General features: G+C 44.9%; 1 protein-coding gene across 1 annotated transcript in view; it reads left to right on the top strand.

The window, feature by feature from the left end:
• The first annotated feature begins 560 nt into the window (after positions 1 to 560).
• Positions 561 to 22087, top strand: part of HDAC2 (histone deacetylase 2) — a 38009-nt gene continuing 16482 nt past the window's right edge. The window contains exons 1-6 of the mRNA XM_075924001.2: positions 561 to 745; positions 13139 to 13251; positions 14145 to 14262; positions 17379 to 17453; positions 17883 to 18021; positions 20210 to 20351. Of these exons, the coding sequence (XP_075780116.1) occupies positions 694 to 745; positions 13139 to 13251; positions 14145 to 14262; positions 17379 to 17453; positions 17883 to 18021; positions 20210 to 20351 (639 nt within the window). The 5' untranslated portion in view covers positions 561 to 693. The remainder of the gene's footprint in view (positions 746 to 13138; positions 13252 to 14144; positions 14263 to 17378; positions 17454 to 17882; positions 18022 to 20209; positions 20352 to 22087) is intronic.

Below are 22087 nucleotides of genomic sequence, written 5' to 3'. Positions count from 1 at the left end.
AAGATGGGGGATTTGCGACCAGTCGCGGCCTGTTTGCAACGAGCTTGTCTGAGTGGCCGCTTCACGCCGGCCCCGCCTCGCACCCGGGGGCAGGGTGGCAGCTGCGGGTGCGCTCGTGCCGCCCCTCTGGGGTGCCGGGTCAGACAGCGGAGCCTGGAGTGATGCGCAGCCCCGCCCCGCCTCCTCCCAAGCACGTGACGCGATTCCGACCGATGGTGGAGGGGAGGGGAGTGAGCTTTGCGCATGAGCAGACACCGTCCCCATTGTGGGGAGGGGGAGAGAACGCGCGCGTCGCCCGCTACCTCGCGCAGGCAGTCTGGCGGGCTGTACCACTGTGTAACACTGCGACAGGGGGAGAGGCCCCATCCCTGTTTCATTTGTCAGGGAGGCACCTCCCGCCGCTGCCTCCCGCTCGGGCCGGCCGACGGTCGGTCCGCGCGGCTCCCCATTCAGCGCCGGGGTGGTGGGAGGAGGTGTCGGGCGGGCCCAGCCGAGCTGGTGGCGGGAGTCGCGGCGCTACCCGGCCCTTTCCCCCCCCCCCCGGGTCGGCTGCAAAGTGAGCGCGTCCCCGTTCCCCGCTGTTGATGGTCGGGTCGGTGCGTTGCTCCTGCCCCCGGCGTCGCGAGTTCACGCTCGCTCGGCTCCCTCCTCCCTCCCTCCCGCCCGGCTCGGCCTCAGCCTCCCGGCGGCCCCATGGCGTACAGTCAGGGCGGCGGCAAGAAGAAAGTCTGTTATTACTATGACGGTGAGCGGCGGGGCCCTGGTTCCCTGCGATTCCCTCCCGCCCCCCCCCCCCACGGGGCTTTCTCCGTCGTGCCCCTCTCCCCCCGCTCCCCGCACCTCGGCGCGGCGCTTCGCTCCAGTGTCGGGGCGGCGGCGGCCGATCGCAGCCCCGGTTCCGAGCGACGCGCCTGAGGCCGCTGGGCTGAGGGGTTCGCCAGGGGCTGCGCCCGGGCTCGTGCGTAGCTGCCGGGGCGGGGGAGCGCTCCCGCTGGGGGCCTGCCTGTCGCTTGAGGAGAAGCGGGCGACTGGCGGGTCCTGAATCTCCGCGGCTGCCCCTAGGTCCTGGCAGCCTCCCCCGGCCGGGCAGACGCTCGGGTTGCTGTGCGCGCTCACCTCTTGGCTCCGGATGCCCCTCGGCTCATCACAGCAGCGCACTAGGTCCTGTGGCTTAACCAGTCATCCATAGCTAAGCGGTGCTTGGGATTTGGGTTGCGCTGAGTTTCAGGTGTTGGCAGCACGCCCTGAAGTGGAAACCCGTCTGTCCCCTTTCCTTCCCTTCGCTTGCTAGGCTAAAGGTATTGCTCAGCTCACTCGTTTGGAGCTAAATTTCTACATAAAAAAGGATGCCTCGGAACTGCCTATTGAGAATGGGTGGCATAGATCGGGAATTTTGATATTGACTGCAGTGAAGAAAGAGGGGATGAGGCTGCTTTGCAGTACCTATTTCATTGCCTTGTCACAGTTTGGGATAAGGAGAGCAGTATCATCGGCCCATGATGATGCCAGAAGTGCTGCTACTATGGTCAGAAATTCCAGACCTGAAGAGCTCTGGGAGCCTGGAAAGCTTTCTCTCCTCAATAGAAGTTGATCCAGTAAAAGATATTACCTCACCTTGTGTAGTCAGAAAAAACGGCAGTTTTGTTGGGGCCTGGTGAGGGTTTTCTAACATGCTGGCAAGTTAGGCAGAGTGATGTGGTTGCCGCCCCCTTCTCTTTGTCCTTCACTCTGGTTCTTTGTTCAGCATAAGGGCAAAAGGAGGCCCTGTTAAGGAAAATTTTACTGAAACTGGTGTCTGACTTTTCTCTGGAAGAACAGTAGACAGTCTTGCTGAAGGGAAGATTACATTGCTATTTTAAGTTATATTTGCCAGTCTGTCACTAAAAATGTAGTTACGTGGTTGGGCAGTGTATTAGAGCAAAGTACATTTGATAAATATGGGTACCATTTCACTAGAGTTCAACACTGGCATTTAGTAGTAGCAAAATAATAATAAGCGCCATTGCTTGGGTCTATGCTTCTGTGTTGGCAGGGTGATGAGCTGATAATTAAATCAGTCCTACTATCTCAGACATCCATGAAAGTGGCTGTTCTTTGGTCAGTTGGAAACTCAGTATTTTCCTCTATTATTGTTCAGACTTCTAATTATATAGCTATTCTCTGGATCTAAGAGCATCTTTCCCATTATCTAATATGATCATCAATATTTATAGTATTCACCTGAGTTAGAATGTTTCAAAAGACTTTTTTAAACCTGAAACCAGTATTGTATAAGATGTCAAAGTCAATGTTTATTTTAGATTTCTTAAGTGTAATAGGTTAAAATTTAGAAATTAGCAGTATTCATCAGAGAAATTTTAAGAACTAATTCTGATACTTGTGAGGAAAGTTCCTAATCCACTTACAGTTCACTCAGCATTTCTTCTAATTTCTATGCTGTGCTGTACCCACACAGGTTTGTAAATGTTCTTACTACTGAATGTAAAGGGAAAAATGCTTACAACCTTAAGGCTACATCTACACTGGCGTGATCTTGCGCAAAAACTCTTTAGCACAAGAGTTCTTGCTTTAAAGTAGTTGCGCAAGAGAGCGTCTACACTGGCATGTGCTTCTGCACAAGAGATGTGCTTTTGCGCAAGAGCATCCTTGCCAGCGTAGACGCTCTCTTGCGCAAGAAATCTCTGATGGCCATTTTAACCATAGGGTTTTCTTGTGCAAGAAATTCATGTTGCCTGTCTCCATTGGCCTCTTGCGCAAGAACAGTTGCGCAAAAGGGCTTATTCCTGAGCAGGAGCGTCAGAGTTCTGATGCAAAAAGCCCTGATTTCATACATTAGTACATCAGTTTACTTGCGCAACAACACGTGGCCAGTGTAGACAGGCAACAAGTTTTTGCGCAAGAGCGGCTGCTTTTGCACAAGATCGTACCAGTGTAGACGCAGCCAGTGTGATCTAAAAGTAGTATAGTTGCCCTATTATCTGGCACTTAGGTAACCTGAAACCTCAATTAACCAGCATTTCTGATATCTGCTAATGCAAATCTTCAATCTAGTGACTAGGACTAGTATGCAGCCTAGCACAGTCGTTGTCAATAAATAAAAATGCAGATCTTGCCATTTAGTGTTATCCTTGGCCTTGCTTTCCCTTGTTGAGTTCTCTGATCTTGGGCTTGTAGTTTGACACTTTAAGCAGCACACAAGCCTCTGTCTCCAGTGCCACTCCTCTAGTGATGATAGCAGAAGAATGACATCCTGATCCTCCACCACAGCAGCTCCCTGGCTCTCCCATGCCACACTGCCGCCCCAGCTCCTGCCCCAGAAGCAGCAACCACAAGGCCTTAACCCAGCTGTAGTCCTTTACCAGGGCTGAATCTGGGGCCAAAACTGTGTGGTGACTTCCCAGCTGTCCTGCATGGCGGCCTGATCACCAGCGGTCCCGGGCCTGCCCCAAGCAGCGGAGGGGCCACTGCTGCAGCCATGTCATGTGTTCCTGGGCTGACCCAGGGCGCTGGAGGAACCGCTGCTGCAGCCACACAGTCCCTTGCTGGCCCCAGAGGTGCCACTGTTGCAGTCCCAGGCCAGCTTACTCCCAGCACTGCCTCCTCCCACCGCCACTGGGCACAGTTCAACCTAACCTGCTGCCAGGGAATGGGGGAGGGCTCCAGCGGCAGCACTGGCTCCCTGCTGCATGGGAGAGGAGCGAAGCTGAGCTCTTCATTTGCCACTCAAAATCAGCTTGTGCACCATTTACGGCACACATGCTGTACATTGCTAACCCCCTGTCCTAGGTGGTGTGGGGAAGGAGTGCACAGGGCACTGCCCCTGCCCTGAGTGCTAGCTCCATACTCCTATTGGCAGGCTGGGGTGCAGCCTGGTCTGCAGTGCCAAGAGAGTCAGGAAGCCTGTCTTAATACTCCTGCTGCACCACTGACTGGGAGCCCCTGAAGGTAATCCCTCCTGCCCCAGGCTGAACCCTCTCTCCCCAAAGCCAGAGTCCTGTCCTGAACCCCTCATCCTCAGCCCCACCGTGGAGCCCAAACTCTATTCAAATTATGTTGGGTTGTAGGCATCAACAATTTTCTTCAACTGGGTCATGACTGAGAAAGTTTGAAAACCACTGGCCAAGCCCTAGCACATATGGTTGCACATTCTGCACTCTTATTTTTATACAAAAGAAGCAGAAATAAGCAAACTGATACCCTAGAAAGCTGCTTTTTAAAATGGTATGTCATAGGATCATTACAGATTCATTCCAGTCTCTTACATCATCTACAATGATAATTGATGTCTGTAGTGGTGATCCTGAGGCACTGCAAGATCATCACTTCTGAATGATGTGATGATGATGTGGCCCTTATGGATCATTAAAGAAAGACTCAATGGCTATGTCTACACTGCAAGCATCTCCTGCAAGAACAGCTGTTCTTATGCAGAAACTTGCAGAGTGTCTACACTGCACACGCATTCTTGTGCAAATAAATTTACAGTACAGCTTCAGAACAGAGGGCTTGTTGTACAAGAGTTATTCCTCTCCCAACGAGGAATAAGTCCTCTTGTGCAAGAAGGCAGTGTGGACGGGCAACAGGGGTTTCTTGTGCAAGAAACCCCTATGGCTAAAACGGCCATCGGAGCTTTCTTGCGCAAGAGAGCATCCACACTGCCATGGACGCTCTTGCGCAAAAGCACAGCTCTTGCGCAAAAGCACATGGCAGTGTGGATGTGCTCTTGCACAAGACCTCTTGCGCAAAACAGTTCTAGTGCAAGAAGCCTGCATTGTAGACCTAGCCCTCCATGTTTGGTATAGGGATGTAAAAGGGTAATCGGTTAACCAGTAAGCCTTCACCTGATAGGGGCTGGAGCAGTTCCCTGCCTGCCTTGAGCAGGGGGATGCTCCAGACCCATGGGACCCACCCTGGAAGGTTTTGCTGTGGGCTCAGCAATATAAAGCTAAGCTGCAAACTGCAGAGCCCATAGTGCGTGTGTAACCATTATGATTTTTAGCAGTTACACAGTTACCCTTTAAACCACTTTTTACATCCCTAGTTTGATATAATTTTAATATTAAGAATGTTTTTAGTGATCTGGGTTTATACTATGCGCTGTCCACAGTGATGTGTAGTGTCAGAAAAGTTTACCTGTATACACTTAAGTTCTTCAAGAAACCAACCACTCTGCAGTGCAGTATTACTATTTTCAGTTTTATACTTTATTAATTTTATTATATTCTAATTATTTGGAAATTGGTATTGCATTAGTAAAGCATAACTCTCAGTTAACCAGGCTATTTGATTAACCTGCACTCCCAACATGCTGGATAACAGCTTTTATTGTAGTATGAAAATATTTTTATAATTCATGGTGCAAGTACATCTGTGGGTGGATACAAACTTATATCTGAGATCAAACTGGAGTTTATTAAACATTTATTTACAGATTGTTGTCCAAGACTTGTATAGATACATGGCTCCTTCATTTAAGTTTTACTTCTAATTTTCACTTTGCATCTCTGGAAACATGTAGAAGTCAAGAAATGTACACTAAAATTATAGAATGAAAGGCACTGCAATTCAGTGTATTGTGTTTTGAGCAGTAATCTAGTATCTTCACTGCTCTGTAGTTTTAGTACTGTTATTGGCAGATAAGTTAATATTTCAAATCAGCATTTCACTTTGCAAATCTGCTTACTGTATGTATTGAAATTAACATTTGCCTATCTTATTCATAGTTTTAGTATTTTTAACTCAGACAGTGTTGAAAGAACTAGCTTGGTTTTACTCCAACTTATGCTTGTAACAGAGTTGTTAACTAAGGCTTTATCTACAGCAGGGGTTTTCAAACTCGGGATCATGGCTTGTAAGGTCAAGCCACTAACTGGTCATGGGACACTTAGTATACCTGAACGTCCGCAGGCTTGTCCGCTTGCAGCTCCCAGTGGCCATGGTACACCATTCGCAGCCAGTGGGAGCTGCAGGAAGTCCTGGTCTGCACCGTGACCCAGAATTTGAAAGCCCTTGATCTATGCTACGCAGCTTTTAGTGACATGCTGAGGCCATGTCACTAAAATATGTGCAGTAGAGCCACTGTTTGTCGGCTCTTGCTAGCAAAACACTTCCACCCCCAACGGGTGGCATTAGCTTTGTCAGCAGGAGAGCACTCCTGCCGACAAAGCACTATTCATGCTGATGCTTTTCATCTGCAAAACTTTTCTCTTTCGGGGCCCGGGTGTGTGCGGGAAATGTCATTTAAGCACCTTTAAAGGACAAAATTTTTGTCGTTCAGTTGCCCATGTGGACATAGCCAAGCCCATGTTGCAGAATTTTTTATCGCTGGTGGTAGTGTGTTGTGCTAAGAAGAAGTCTAGCTTGACCTTGAAATTGTAGACTAAATGAACACGCGTGATACAGACATGCTGAGATAAACGTGAACCCGTGATGTCATTTTTAGAGTAAATTCTGTTGCTAGCTAGGGATGTTGAATTTTGGTTAATGAGCTTATCTAACTATCGATGGAATTTTCATCGACTATTTGATTGGTCAGTGGGGGGGTGCTTGCTACCCCTGCTCCAGCTCTGCATTTTAAATGTAGTAAGAACCTGACCAGCTCTTGCTAGGGATGTAAGCGACTAGTTGACTACCCGATAAGCAAATGCTTATTGGGTAGTCGAGTGGGAACTTGACTAGTCACTTCCCCTCCCTTGCTGCCTCTCACAGGCAGCAAGGGTGGGAAGCATGAGACTGTGCTGTGAGGAGTCGGCTCAAAAGCTGCTGGGGGCAGGAGAGGTAGAGGACACCAGGAAAACAGTCTGACTGCTGCTGCTCTCCCTTTGAAATGTTCAAGAGCTGCCTACGGTCCCCAATAGCATGATATGTACAGGAGCTACAGGCAGAGCCTCAGCAGTCCCACGCTAGGTCCAACAGCCCCTGTTTAAGGCAGCCCAGGCTGGCCATAGACAGAGTCGGCTTCGCGGCAGCCTCTCCTCCCTCCCTCCCCTACTGACTCTGATAGAGGCAGTGGAGCGGGGTCAGGCGGCAACTCAGAGACTAGGAATGTAAATGGTTAACCGGTAATCCCTTAATGGGTGAGGCTTACCTGTTCTGGTTAACTGGTAGGAGCTGGAGCAGCTCCTCGCCCTCCTTGGGCCGCTTTAGCCCTGGAGGGCCTGCCAGCCCCCTCTCTAATCCTACTTGTGTTAGCCCTTTTGGCCACAGAGTTGCACTGGAAATGCACATTCAGCCGATTAACCACAAATCCTTTTCAGAGTCATTGCTTCCCAGAATGGTGGCCTTCGTCTTGTACTCACTCAGGAATAAGGAATCATTCAAGATCATTGTGGCGGGATTACGGGTGCGAGCACCGCTCCCCTTCTCCCCCCTGGGAAATAGAGGGGGCTCCGCGAACCCACCGCCTTGGGTTTGTCCGGTGAATCCCTATGCAGGGTCTGCCTACGGTGGAAGTGATGGGTGCGACCGCCCCTCTGCCCTAGTCGGCAAAGGGGGGTTCAGCGGACCCGCCACCGCGTCACCCCTAGTGGGGCTAGAGGCTTGGCCTGACCACGGGCCTCGGGGTCCTGGCCCCTTTCCCGCCCCTTCAAAGGGCGGTTGTGCGTCCGTAGGGCTGGGATGTGACCACTGTCCTCACACTGCCCTTGTCACGGGGGGAAGTTTAGGTCACTTGGGATGCTTCGTGCGGGAGGGGGCTGTGTGTGGGGGAGAGGCGGGGGGGACCCGGGCCCTCCCTCTCCTCCGGGTCCCAGCCCAGGGCCCTAAGTGGAGTATGGTGTCAACGAACCACCCTCCACGGAAGATGGGGCAGTGGCCCTAAACTCGCCTGCCCACGGGTGCCAGAAGGGCCCTGCCCTGGGCTCCTTCCACTCCCCGCCTTCAGGCCTTCCCAGCGGGACGCCCGCTGTGTCACTCACCCTGCTGGAGCCACCGGGTCCGTCCGACCACGATCCGGAGTCCACTGGAGCCGTCCCTCTTCTTCGCCTGGCGGGGCGGGAGGCTTGGTGCCCCTGGAAGCCAGTGTGGCCACCTCTCCGCCTGCCCCCTGCCAGCGTCCTCTGGCCATTTTTCAGGGCGCCCAGGGAGTGACGTCAGGGGGGTTGGCTCCGTGCGCCCCCCCTGGCTTCTCCAGGCTCTCCCCAGTGCGCGCCCAGGGCTCCGCCCCCTAGCGCTGGTCGCCCTCCTCTGCTGGGGCGCTTCCCCGCAGGCCGGGTCGGGTCAGGCCCCGCCTCCCCCGCCGCGGGCTTGTCCGGGCTCCCCCGCGCTCTCGCTCTGGTCGGCCAGGATCAGCCCCGCCACTTCCGGCCGTGTTGCCCTTTTCCATGTCCGGGGGGCTAACCCTCCCCCTAGGGCCAGTGTGGACCCCGCCGGGTCCATCACAGTCATCTCATCTGAAGAAGTGAATTTTGCCCACAATGTATGCTATATTTAACTTTTCATTTAGCCACATTAAAACATGCATTATTGATTTGTTTCTGAGTTTACCAAGAAATCTGGATTACTCTGTATCAGTGACCTGTTCTCTTTACTATTTACAACTCCCCCAGTTCTTGAGTCAAATTTATATTTTCTTCCAAGTAATTAATATGTTGTAAGCGAGCATCCTATAAGAATTTTTTGATTTTTCTTTTATGTACAGTAAACTTCCGATAATCCAGCATCTTTAGGACCCAGGGGGTGCCGGATTATCAGATATGCTGGACTATTGGAAGGGGGGGCTATGAAGGGAGTGGGGGAGGGGATGCCACCCCCGACCCCTCATAGCCCCTTCTTCCCATAGTCCGGCTCTGCCCCAGGCGTCCCCGATTCAGCTGCTGCTGGTCAGTTTCAGCAGTGGCTGAATCAGGGACGCCTGGGGCAGAGCAGCGGGGGTGCTGCCGGGTTGGTCCCGCAGCCTCGAGGGGCAGCACTATGGCACCAACTCGGCAGCACCCCAGCTGCTCAGCCTCCGGCTTTCCCAATTCAGCTGCTGGTCAGTTTAAGCAGCGGCTGAATCAGGGAAGCTGGACGCAGAGCAGCTCCAATTGTCCAGCAGCAAGAGCACTTTCGGGTTCCTGATGGTGCTGGACCATCAGGAGTGTTGGAGCATTGGATGCCGGACCAATGGAGTTTTACTGTATCTTGCTTTGCTTAATAGCTCTTAGTTCTACTCTTATGATTTAGATGCACAGATGTTTAAAAGGTCCATTCTATGCCAATATTATAAAGGTTTAGGCTGGAGCATGTTTTGGTTTTGCCCAAGTAGGCAAGTTTAAACCCGTTGGAATCCCACTAAATCAACTGCTAATCGAGCTCCTATCAGCTCTGGTACTCAACTGGTTACAACGAGTAAGGGAAGTTGACTTAGAGAGTTTCTTCTGTCAACCTCCCGCAGTGGGGATGCCACGGAAATTTGCACTAAGACACGTCAACTCCTATAGCTGAAGTTGTGTATCTTAGTTCAACTTTGTCTTCTAGCTTGTCAGCATAGTCAGGTCTATGTTTAAGATGTTCTAAGACAAATGAATTTATCCACTGCTTTGTAGATACACTTGTGATGACTTTACTAGAAACCATAGAATTTTCACAGGAAATTGTAGGTGTGGGAGTAAATTATCACTGGGGAAGAGGGGACAGAGTAGAAATAGTTTCACAGTTGCTTCAAGTGTAATGCTTTTTTAATTACATTATAGCTACTACATAGTGGCCAAATTTTTATTTCAGTTGAGCAGACGTGTATTGCCTTATGTGCATGAATAATTTATTTTATATGTAGTTTAATGTACAAAATAAATGTGGTATATTCTTTTTGGCTCTGATCCAGCTAGTGAGACAGACTTCTTAATTGTACTTCTTACTAAACTGACTTGAGATACTTTATGCTACTGACGTACGAATGCGTAACCAAATATATAGCTTACTAAAGTGCTTCTATAGGCACTTGGTTACTTTGGGGTTTTTTTATACTTAACAGTAATAGATTGCATTGAACTCAGTGGAGACCTATAGGTATTTAGCACAGCCAAGGAAAGGGTTAATCTAAAAAAAGCTACCAAAACCTGTGCATACCTGTTCTGTGAAATGCAAGATTGTATGTACTCCAAAGAGAACATTGTAGTGCAGAAGTATAATATGCAATTTAAAATAATACATCAGAGGTCAGAATGCGGCAGTATACTTACAGAGACATTGCAAGTATGAAATATTTTAATTTCAATTAATGCTGAGAAATAAACTGAGAAAAGAAAAAAGTTCCAAGATAGCTGGGTCTCTATTGGTATTCCATTTTCATACCATAGTATGATGACAACACAGGAGCACAAAATTAATTTATGAATTTTTATTTGGTTTGTCATAGTTTATGCCTAGAAGAACTCCTGTGCAAGACAGTGTCTCAGTGTTAGTGCAGTTATTTGTGACTGACAACTAACTGCACTTTTTTGATGGATGAAACCTTCTTGTGACAAACTGGTAGATTTTTCCCTTTGAGCCCTTTATGCCTTGTCCCAGCTTGGGTTTTCTGCCTGTGCTTTCAACAAGATAAATTGCTCTAGAAGGTGCCTGCCTCTTATCTATCTATCTATGTTTGTTTTGCTTGTGAGTTCATCTGTGCATCTAAATCATAAGAGCTAGGACTACCACATTTGGCAGCTTCCTCTTACCTTAACTTAAACCAAGATCAGGATTTGGTTGTACTTGGAAAACAGGAAGTCCTGGGAATGGGACTATTTCCTATAAACATGGAAAGTGTGGAGACAGAGAGAAGGGAGGGACACAATACTGAGAGTGGCTACTGGGGGGTATCTGCAGCACTGAGAGGTGTTACAGATGTAGAGGACAGCTTGCAGGCCACAGGGTGGAAGCCTTTGGAGGACTGGGGCAGGGGGGAAGGAGATCATTGGAGCTTCACCTGCCCAGCATCTTGCAGGCTGGAGGGTTGAAGCCCCTGGCCCCTCCCCAGACCAGATAGTTTGCAAGCTGTAAGGGATGGTTTCTGGAGGGGAGCAGCAGCCGGTGGAGCCTGGTGTCTTTCCCCCCTCTTCCCCCAGCCTTCAGGCCGCAGGGTGAGGGAAACTGGAGGGGAGGGGGCAGTGGTAAAGGAGTGCTGCCCAGGCCCCCTGGTAGGAGTCACTGCTGGAGCAGCTTCACCAGGGGCAGCCTCAGTAAGCTCCCAGTCCCCTGCCCTAAATCCTGCTCCTCCCATCTGCCTTGACTTCTGCACCTCCTAACCTTGTGCCCTCATAGCCCATAAGCTACCTACCCCTGCCCCTCCTCACCCCGGAAGTCTCACTCCAGCCTTTGTTTTTTGAAAAATACAATCATTGAAATATCACAGGTATATTTTTCATTTATTTTTAAAAATGCTTCAGTTACAGACCAGAGCAACTCTGGGTACATCTACTAATTATCAACTATGGATAATATTTGGTAAGGTGTATTAGCCAACTCCCGCAACATCTTACTGTCTACAATATTTTATAATCCAGTAAAGCTTCAGGCCGGGATATGACTGCACTGGTGGTTGGATTTCTTACCAGTGGAATAATTATAGTTACTAATTTCTTACTAAAATATTACATTGTTATTGGTAGACTTGGACACTGAATATAATGTGACCTACCTGCCTGAATCTTTCCGTTGTCTCCAAGCTATTGGAACCTTTCACTGCTGTGTGTAAATACAGGCAGTCCCCGGGTTACATGGATCCGACTTACAGCGGATCCCTACATACAAACGGGGTGAGGCAACCCCGCACTAGCTGCTTCCCCCCCAGCAGACCAGGGAGATGCGAAGCTAGCGCCGCCCCCCCAGCAGACCAGGGAGACGCGGAGCGGCTTTTCTCAGCAGACACCTCAGTTTGAGAATAAAGGACTGAGGGAAGTGAGGTGTGGGAGAATAAAACTGAGCTCTGGAGAAATGTTTGGCTAGAGTTTCCTCTACAATATGTACCAGTTCCGACTTACATACAAATTCAACCTAAGAACAAACCTACAGTCCCTATCTTGTACGTAACCCGGGGACTGCCTGTATGTGTATTCTGCACACCACTGCAAGTGTAGACAAAGCTATAGTGTCCTCTTCGTCAGGCCCATATAGAAAGTTCTTGTTCACTTAAAATACATCTGTGGGGTGAACTAATTTAGATGACCAAATTGAAAACCTAGATTTAAGTAGCTGATTTTAAACAACTTTTCTGTTAGTATTCAGTTGTTACCTAAAATATGTTAATTGGAAAACATATTCATTTACCACTAAATAGGCCTTTACAGTACATTTGGTATATTTTTTTTGCTACCTAGGAGGGTATACTTCAGAAACTTACATTTATATAAGCAATTATATTGCTTTAATATTTTCAGATTCTTGGTGTACACTTTATTATGTTAGAAAATGCCAAATGATATATTGCTTGTTTACAAAATAATAACATTCTTTGTCAAGATGCATTAGAATGGTAACTGGAATTCATTTAAACACACACAACATACACATTTTGTTATTCTACAAAACAAAGTATCTTTATCAAGTTTAAATTCTAGCTTCCTCTGATTCCTGCTTTATATAGTAAAATAGACTTTAACTCAATGTTTTAATAGATGTTTTCAGAGATTATACACTGCAATATATTGTATTTAAATTCAGATTTAATGTTGAGCAGGTTTATTTTTAAAATAAAAATTTAACATGATTTTATCAGAATAAAAAAATATTTTTTCCCCGAAAAGGCATCTGATTTGTATCCACCTGGTTCCCTTTGACTACTTCCGGTGATTGGTTCTCTGACAGCCTTTGTAGTATTGGTGGTGGTCTCTTCACTAGCAGTTTCTTTGACAGCACCTGTAGCTGCTTCTGGAAGGAGGCAGACCCTTTTATGGAACTGTGCTTGGATGAATGCTCCATATCCATCTTTTCAGGTGGACCCAGTAACATAATGTGGCTGTCCAGCTCTTCTGCAAGATAATTGAAGATCCCGATCTCACACCCTATCATGACCCTTTTCAAATCTGGTTGGAAACATTTTAAAAATTAACCTTTTTAAGTCCATCTCTGTGTGCTGGTCTGCAACTAGAAGAAATAATTAACAAATAAGTATAGGGGAGGGGAATGCTGTAAAAAGTACTATAATACCAATTAAATATAATTGTTTTATCATTTATAGGTGATATTGGAAACTATTATTATGGGCAGGGCCATCCCATGAAACCTCATAGGATCCGTATGACTCACAACTTGTTGCTAAATTATGGCTTGTACAGAAAAATGGAAATTTATGTGAGTATAAACAACAGTGAAAATGTTTAAACTACTTTAAAAAGATGCAACAGTTGTTAACCTTTTTTTTTCTTTCATTACATGTGAGGAATTGTTTCTGGTAGCTGATATTTTCTTCTTCTACTTGGAAAATATTGATATCTTTGTTCTTTTTTCCCCCAGTCTTTGATAACTTAAAATGAATAAGAACTTTTCAACTTACCAAGGAGCCATAGGTTGCCACCCATATGTGGCGGAAAAGCAGGGCTAGGCCCATGAGGAAGGTTGGATAGTTTGTGTGTGGTTTTTGCTTCAGTGTAATATATTTTTATCATAATTAATTATGCCAGTGCAACAATGGGTAAAACATATTGCAGACTGCTCTAGAAATATTTTTTATGTTAATTTTATTAAGGAAGTTATACAGTGCTTTTTTGTAAGGAAAAAGATGCCAATACTCCGGTGGGGGAAGTTCTTGAGCCAAAAAAAAGCTGCGGGGGTCGGGTGGGGTGTGGAGGAGTTGTTGAGCAAGCCACCCCTCCCCCGAACGCTGCCATCGCGGCCCCTTTAAGAGCACCGTGTCCTTAGCAGGCTTCCATCAGGAGCCCAGCTGCCCCAAGGAAAGAGGTGCCGGTACACCCGAGTGGAATGCAATTCATTTTAGTTATGCGGGGAAAAGAGGTCTTCCCGGGGCGTACTGTTACAAAAAAAAGCACTGCAGTTGTAGCCATTCTTGCTGTCTGACCAAATGTGCTTATAATACAGCATTTTTCCAGTGTCTGTTTATTACTCCTTTCTGGTAGATCATATTGGTTGCAGTATTTTTGTATGTGATTTAATCAGATTTATTAAAGCTGAGATTTGTTGCAACTTTATTTTTTTAGAGTAAAACTAATTTTACTTTGTGTTTACAGCGACCTCATAAAGCTACAGCTGAAGAAATGACCAAGTACCACAGTGATGAATACATCAAATTTCTTAGATCAATAAGGCCAGACAATATGTCTGAATATAGCAAGCAGATGCAGAGATGTAAGTCTCCAAACTTGACTAAGTCTACATTATATATAATAGTAGTTAACAATCCAGTATATGAATAAATAAAGTGTGAACAAGTGTTGGTTGTCTAAATATTTAACAGTGAGTTCATGGCGTTGTTTCCTCCTTGACATCAATCTGTAAAGAACTTCTCTATTTTGTCTCAAATACTCTGAACACCAAATACTCTTCAAGTATACAGTTATAAGTATGGGTTTAAATTGTCCCCATTACAGAGTCTGTAGAAGGCCTACCACCCATTCTGAGTGGTTAAGTGGGAGGTAAGTTCTGTATGTATATCCATTGTACTAGGGCAGATTCCACTGTTAATCATTGTTGGTTCTTAATTGCTTGTAAAAATTAAAACACACACATTCCAAGGTAAGAGCTTTATGAACAGAGAAATATAACTTCCTCTGCCTTTGAAAAAGCATTACAGAAATGAAGGAGAAGTAAAAATTACTGGGTGAAAAGCAGAGTGAACTGAATATTAGAATTGGCCTTTATTAGCTGGAGGGTAGTTCAGTAAGATAATTTGAGGGAAATAATAGACATCACAATTGTTCAACCGTCATTCTTTTACCAGGTAACATGCCACTTAATGGATTGTACAATGTAATAAAAGTTGCATTTTAGACAAGATGATATAAAAGTGCACATGAAATGATTAAATAAACTACAATATATGAAGGTGTCATTTATGATTCTCTAAAGAACATATATTAAATGGGATTTCAAAACTCCTGTTATACATATATTTAGTCAGCTCTTCCTAAAAATAGATTACTCTGACTCTTCCAGAAAATTTCCAATATCTTAAGCTACTGTTCAAGGGTTTTTTTTTTTTTTTTTTTTTTTTTTTTAAATAAAAAAACTTCATCTAAAAGTATATCGGACTGAAAATATCAAGTTTCAGTACAATGTAACTTTGAACAGTTGAATCACTAAACTGTTAAAAACATAGAATCGTAGAATACTAGGACTGGAAGGGACCTCGAGAGGTCATGGAGTCCAGTCCCCAGCCCCCATGGCAGGACCACATACTGTCTAGACCATCCCTGATAGACATTTATCTAACCTACTCTTAAATATCTCCAGAGATGGAGATTCCACAACCTCCCTGGGCAATTTATTGCAGTGTTTGACTACCCTGACAGTTAGGAACTTTTCCTAATGTCCAACCTAAACCTCCCTTGCTGCAGTTTAAGCCCATTGCTTCTTGTTCTATCCCCAGAGGCCAATATAAACAAGTTTTCTCCCTCCTCCTTATGACATCCTTTTAGGTATCTGAAAACTGCTATCATGTCCCCCCTGAATCTTCTCTTTTCTAAACTAAACAAACCTAATTCTTTCAGCCTTCCCTCATAGATCATGTTCTCTAGACCTTTAATCATTCTCGTTGCTCTTCTCTGGACCTGCTCCAATTTCTCCACATCTTTCTTGAAATGTGGTGCCAAGAACTGGACACAATACTCCAATTGAGGCCTAACCAGCTCAGAGTAGAGCGGAAGAAGGACTTCTCTTATCTTGCATTAACAGGTGTGTTGTGAGCATCCCAGAATCATGTTTACAGGCAGTCCCCGAGTTACGCGGATCCGACTTATGTCGGATCCGCAGTTACGAACGGGGCCGTCTCCCTGGTCTTCAGCAGACCAGGGAGAGGAAGCAAAGCGGCAGAGCACGCGGGCAGCGGACAGCCCAGACGCATCTGGGCTGTCCGCTGCCCGCGTGTTCCGCCGCTTTGCTCCCCGTCCCCCTGGTCTGGAGACCAGGGAGACGGACCCCGTTCGTAACTGCGGATCCGACATAAGTCGGATCCGCGTAACTCGGGGACTGCCTGTAAACATGATTCTGGGATGCATTAACAGGTGTGTTGTGAGCAAGATACGAGAAGTCCTTCTTCCGCTCTACTCTGCGCTGGTTAGGCCTCAATTGGAGTATTGTGTCCAGTGGCTGAATCTGGACGCCAGTTCCGACTTACATACAGATTCAACTTAAGAACAAACCTACAGTGCCTGTCTTGTACGTAACCCGGGGACTGCCTGTACTTTCTTTGCAACGGCATCACACTGCTGACTCATATTCAACTTGTGGTCCACTATAACCTCTAGATCCCTTTCTGCTGTACTCCTTCCCAGACAGTTGCTTCCCATTCTGTATGTATGAAACTGATTGTTCCTTCCTAAGTGGATCACTTTGCATTTGTCTTTATTAAACAGCGTATGTCTGCTCTGCAACACTGTTTTGAAGTAACTTGTGCTATTCCAAAATAAGTTAGTCTGCATCTACACAGCAGGTAGTTATTTCAAAATAGTGTTAAAATACTGTCAAGCTGTAGCACTTCTTACTCCAACTCCTGTAACCTTAATTGTATGAGGAATAAGGGTAGTTGGAGGAAGAGTGCTCTATTTTGAAATAAGTGCTGTGTAGATGCTCCCAGTTTTGAAAGAAGCTATTTTAAAATTATCATCAGGCGGTAACTGTGTTAGTCTGAATCTTTAAAAGCGACGAGGAGTCCTTTGGCACCTTATAGACTAACAGATTGATTGGAGCATAAGCTTTCGTGGGCAAAGACCCACTTTGTCAGATGCATGTAGTGGAAATTTCCAGAGGCAGGTATAAATATGCAGGCTAGAGATAACGAGGTTAATTCAGTCAGGGAGGGTGAGGCCCTCTTCTAGCAGCTAATGTAAAGGTGTGAACACCAAGAGAGGAGAAACTGCTTTTGTAGTTAGCTAGCCATTCACAGTCTTTAATTCTAAATTGGTGTCAAATTTGCAGATGAACTGTAGCTCAGCAGTTTCTCTTTGAAGTCTGTTCTTGAAGTTTTTTTGGCTACCTTTAAATCTGCTACTGTGTGTCCAGGGAGATTGAAGTGTTCTCCTACAGGTTTTTGTATATTACCATTTGAAATAAGATACTCGGTTGGCGTAGCTCAATTTGCGTAGCTTATTTCGAGGTAAGCTTTGCAGTGTAGAGACACCCACAGAGTGCAGTGAAAATGGCAACTGAACTTGAATTATAACTGTTCTACTGATTACATGTGTTTTGAGTAAGATATATTTGTAATACCTGTGCACTTGAAAACTAACAATACTCTTTTTACACAGTTAATGTTGGAGAAGATTGTCCTGTGTTTGATGGACTGTTTGAGTTCTGCCAACTATCAACAGGAGGCTCTGTAGGTAGGTATATATTGTATATCTGGGCTTTGTGGCTTTCTTAATTTTTTTAAGATATTAATATAGCAGCGGCAATTACAACCAAGCAATACAATGCTTTAATCATGGTAAGCAGTATTGTTGTAGTAGTGTTGGTGCTGAGATAGAAGAGAGACAAGATGTATGAGGTAATTTCTGTTGGATCATGGTCTGTTGGTGAGAGAGACAGCTTTTGAGCACTTGATCGCAATAATGTGTGTGTGGCTTTTTGTGAAGCTTCAAAAACTATCAATTACACAGACTGTTTAATACAAAATATTTTAAAGCTTTTGAAAAGTAAATTCAGGCAGGCCTTGTGAGAAGTGGTTTAAAGAATTAATCTTAGTACAGGAAATGTTGTTAGGTATTCTTCAATACTTTCAAAGACATTTAACTTTTTTTCTTGGTTTTTAGCTGGGGCAGTAAAATTAAACAGACAACAAACTGACATGGCTGTTAATTGGGCTGGAGGACTTCATCATGCTAAGAAGTCAGAGGCATCTGGTTTCTGTTATGTCAATGATATTGTACTTGCTATTCTAGAGCTGTTGAAGTAAGTTTCTTCTGAGATTGAAGAATAACTTATGATGTAAATATCAAATGTGGGCATTAAAGTGTTCGAAGGTGAATATGAAATGCACAATCTAGGTGGCTTGAATTTTTCATAACAATGAACCAGTACAATATGAATAAAAATCTGTCCCCATTTAGGGGTACAATAAGAAATCTATTCTAAATCACATACAAGGAAGGAAAATAAAAGTTTGACAGGGTTTAATTTAGAGATCCTAAGCTTATAGAGTGTCTTCTGTAAAGCGACTCTCAGTTTGAAATTAACCATATTTTTTAAAAATCATGTGCTTCCTAGAGCATATTTTCTAATATTAAAAAAAAATATATGAGGTGGTTCTTCCCTGCTCCTTTTTAAAGTAAGGATATTTTGTTTGAGCATGAGAGCAACACCGATACACATAGTCAGGTCTAAACTTTCCACCTTAACTCTCCTCTCCCTTCTCCCCCCCCATTATTTTTCTCTCTCTGCTTTTGCCTGTCTGCTGCTACTTTGCTACTTCGATTCCACTTTTCTACTGCTGCTGTTGGTGGGCATTCTCTTGGACAAGATCACAGAGAAAATCTGCTACAACAGTAAAGGAGTAATATAACTGACTGTTAACCAAACAGCGAAAGTGACTACCTAGAGTGTTGTCCAACACACAAATAAAAAGACTAGAAAATGGAAAAATAGATAGAAAATGACCTTTCAATTACCAGTAGCCTTGGGATTACTTGTAACAATATAAAATACAAAATTTTCAGGTGGAAATATATAGACACATTTTTAAGTTGACTGTCACTTTATTTAAAATATAAACAACATCTTTTTAGGTAAGTTTACCTCGAAGTACTGGATTAACTGTTTCTTCAATTTAAAGGGCCCCAATCTATCAGGCACATCAAGTTGAGATAGCACAGCAGTTGGACAGGCACAAGCAGGGACCGAAGACCCTCCCTTCCCCAGGTCTGGATGGTTCTGGGGGAACTGGCACTGACTCCTGCTTCTCTTCCCCCGCTCTCCCCCACCTCCCTTGCTGCCTCCCTCTGATAGAGGCAGTAATGGCAGGGCAGGGGGAGAGTGACTAGTCGCTTACATCCCTAAAAGGTAAAGGATCTATTCTAGACAGAACTCAGGAGACAGTCTCCCATTCCAAGTGGTGGTTGAGATTCAGCTGGAGGTAGTGATGTTGTCTGGTCCCTGTCTCTGTCCCAATGTTATCAGGATATTTCTCAGGATTAGGCCATCAGAGGCTTGGGGTCTCAGGAGATAGTGGAAATGGCAGCCACGATGGTGGAACTTGCTCCTTCTCCTTTGGTTTTTCATATAATGTCACAATAGTCTGCTTCCAAGTCTACCCCTGCCCGAATCTCTTCTTGATGTCTCCAGAGGGAAATAATGGGTGAAATAGCCTGTCTTCCCATTATTTTGTTCACCGACTAGGCCTAGTTTCCAAAATACCAATATTGATTCTCTGACTTCTGATTCTACACTCTTTTTGTTTACCAGTGCTTGAGTTATATCAATACATTTTTTTTGTTTACACTAATTCAGTTTTTTGTTTTGCTTTTGCACCTTGTTCTGTCAACATTGATCAATTATTGTGACTCTTATTCTCTGTGTACTCAAATTGAGCTCACAATTAGGGTAAATTTGTAGGCCCACTTAACACAGCAGTAGTGGATATGGGAGAGAATTGGTCTTCAAAATGCAGATTTTTACTTGGTAACAGACTGAGGTTAAATGTAGTATGGTTTGAAGAAATGAATCAGTTGATCTTTGTTTTTACATTTACTTTTTTGAATGCATATGTAGTTTCAATTATGCTTTCATAATTAGATCAGGAGTTCTCAACATGGGGGGTGGAACTTGTGAAGTTACTACATGGGGGGGGAGGTTGCAAGCTGTCAACTTCCACTCCAAACCCAGGTTTTCCTCCAGCATGTATAATGGTGTTAAAGTTTTTAATTTATAATGGGGGGGAAGGGCTACTCAGATATTTGTTGTGAGAAAAGGGTCACCTGTACAAGTTTGAGAACCATTGGGTTAGATAAGATTTAATTTCTTGTGCTACATTTACCTTGTGATATGGGTCATATTAACATCCTTGACTCATTAGATCACTGATTTGAATCACACCACTTTCTCTTGCAGCCTTTTTTCACATGTATATGTATGGTTTTTCCAGATATCACCAAAGAGTGTTATACATTGACATTGATATCCATCATGGTGATGGTGTTGAAGAAGCATTTTATACAACGGACCGAGTCATGACAGTATCATTCCATAAATATGGCGAATATTTTCCTGGCACAGGGGATTTAAGGGTATGGTCAGATGTGAATTTACCACTTGGTTAAGCTACCTTTTGCTTTTACTTTTTCTTGCAAATGTTTTAGTGTTTAGTGATAATTCCTTCTTCTGATTTCAATTACATTTGGGGAACAAAAGACATATTCATTGGAATACTCAGCTTTCTGTCAGATCCTCAGAAATCACCTAGGAAATTTTCAGGACTTTTAATTTGCTTAAAAAAAAGTCTACTCAAATGGAAATGGACAAGCTACTTACTAACTAGCTTGGGGCATACCTTAACTGCCATGTAAATTGATGCTGTGGCAATCGATCTTCTAGCATTTGATCTAGCATGTCTAGTAAAGACCCGCTACTTTGAACACTGATGGGGCCCCCGTTAACTGCAGTACTTCTCGCATTTGCAAGGAGTGAGGGAGGTTCACAGGAGCATTTCTCCCACTGTGGAGCCACCTCAGAAAATAAACATAAGGTATATCTGCTCCAGCTACACAATTGTCATAACTGGATTGCGTATCTTAGGTTGATTTTTTTTTCTTATAAACCTGGCCTTAGTTTCAAATATAACTGACTTAAATCATCTAGACTTTGCCATTTCGTTAGGAAGATATATGTAACATATTTGATGATGGCCTCTGCATTTTAACCATGTACATACAGTAGGAAAAATAGATGCTCTTTGCAGATAAAAGATTGTCACATGTTTAAAAACGTTATGTTGGAAAGTTCATCTGTCACAAGCAATCAAAATTTGGATATTTACAGTACAATACTTCTAGGCGTTTGGCTAAGATCATGTGTCTCTGAAAAATGCCAACTATGTTGGATGATATTTTACGGATGTAATAGTGTAGTTGATTAACCAATAAGCAAAAGCTTATAGGTTAATGCTATAGACTACACGCATTTCCCTCTTACCTCCCCCTCCCCCTCCACCAGTAAATTTTTTAGATGGCTGGCCAGCAGACTAACTCAGCCCTGGATTGCGATGAGTCTGGGACCTATCCCTGCTGCAGCTCTGCATTTAAAGTGTATTAGGAGCCGGGCAGGCAAGCAGTCTGTCTCAGTCCTGGCTCATGCTGGGTCTGAGACCTACTTCCACTCCAGCTCTGCATTTAAAGTGTATTAGGAGTTGGGCAGGCAGGCAGCGCAGCTCAGTTATGGCTTGCACAAGGTCCAGGAGCTCAGAGCCCTCCCCTCCCCCCCCCCCCCCCGACAGGAACTGCTGCCACTCTGCACTGCTGCCTCTATATCAGAGGCAGCAGCACAGGGTGACAGACAGCCAGTGGGTGAGAGGAGCTGGTTTTCAAACTGACTCCCCTTGCAGACCAGCTTCCACCTGGCACCCTGTGCTTCTGTCTCTGATACAGAGGCAGCAGTGCAGAGTGGCAGGGGGCTCCTCGAGAGTGAGACTGAGTGCAATATCTGCCAGCCTCACATCCTCCCCTCCCCCCAAAACTGTAGAATTGTCGACTAACGGAAAGGAATTCATGAAGTTAATCAACTGTTCAATTAACAGATATTTAATATCCCTAGGATATATTTCTCATTTTGCTTAATGTTAATGCTTTGCACTTTTGTTGGTGCCCTCTATGTAATGATACCAAAAAGCTTCATCTGTCACAAGCTACTTACTAACTAGCTACTTACTAACATATTAAGCCTTGCAACTACAGTAAGATAGTTAAATGCAAATAGAAAACATAGGCACAGAGATCCTGTATTGCCCAGATAGGCACAGAGTAGGGAT

The sequence above is a fragment of the Pelodiscus sinensis genome, chromosome 3 (genome assembly GCF_052426305.1).
Source record: "Pelodiscus sinensis isolate ZL-2025 chromosome 3, ASM5242630v1, whole genome shotgun sequence".
In the NCBI taxonomy this organism is placed as follows: domain Eukaryota; kingdom Metazoa; phylum Chordata; order Testudines; family Trionychidae; genus Pelodiscus; species Pelodiscus sinensis.
This window is presented reverse-complemented; position numbering and strand designations above follow the sequence as displayed.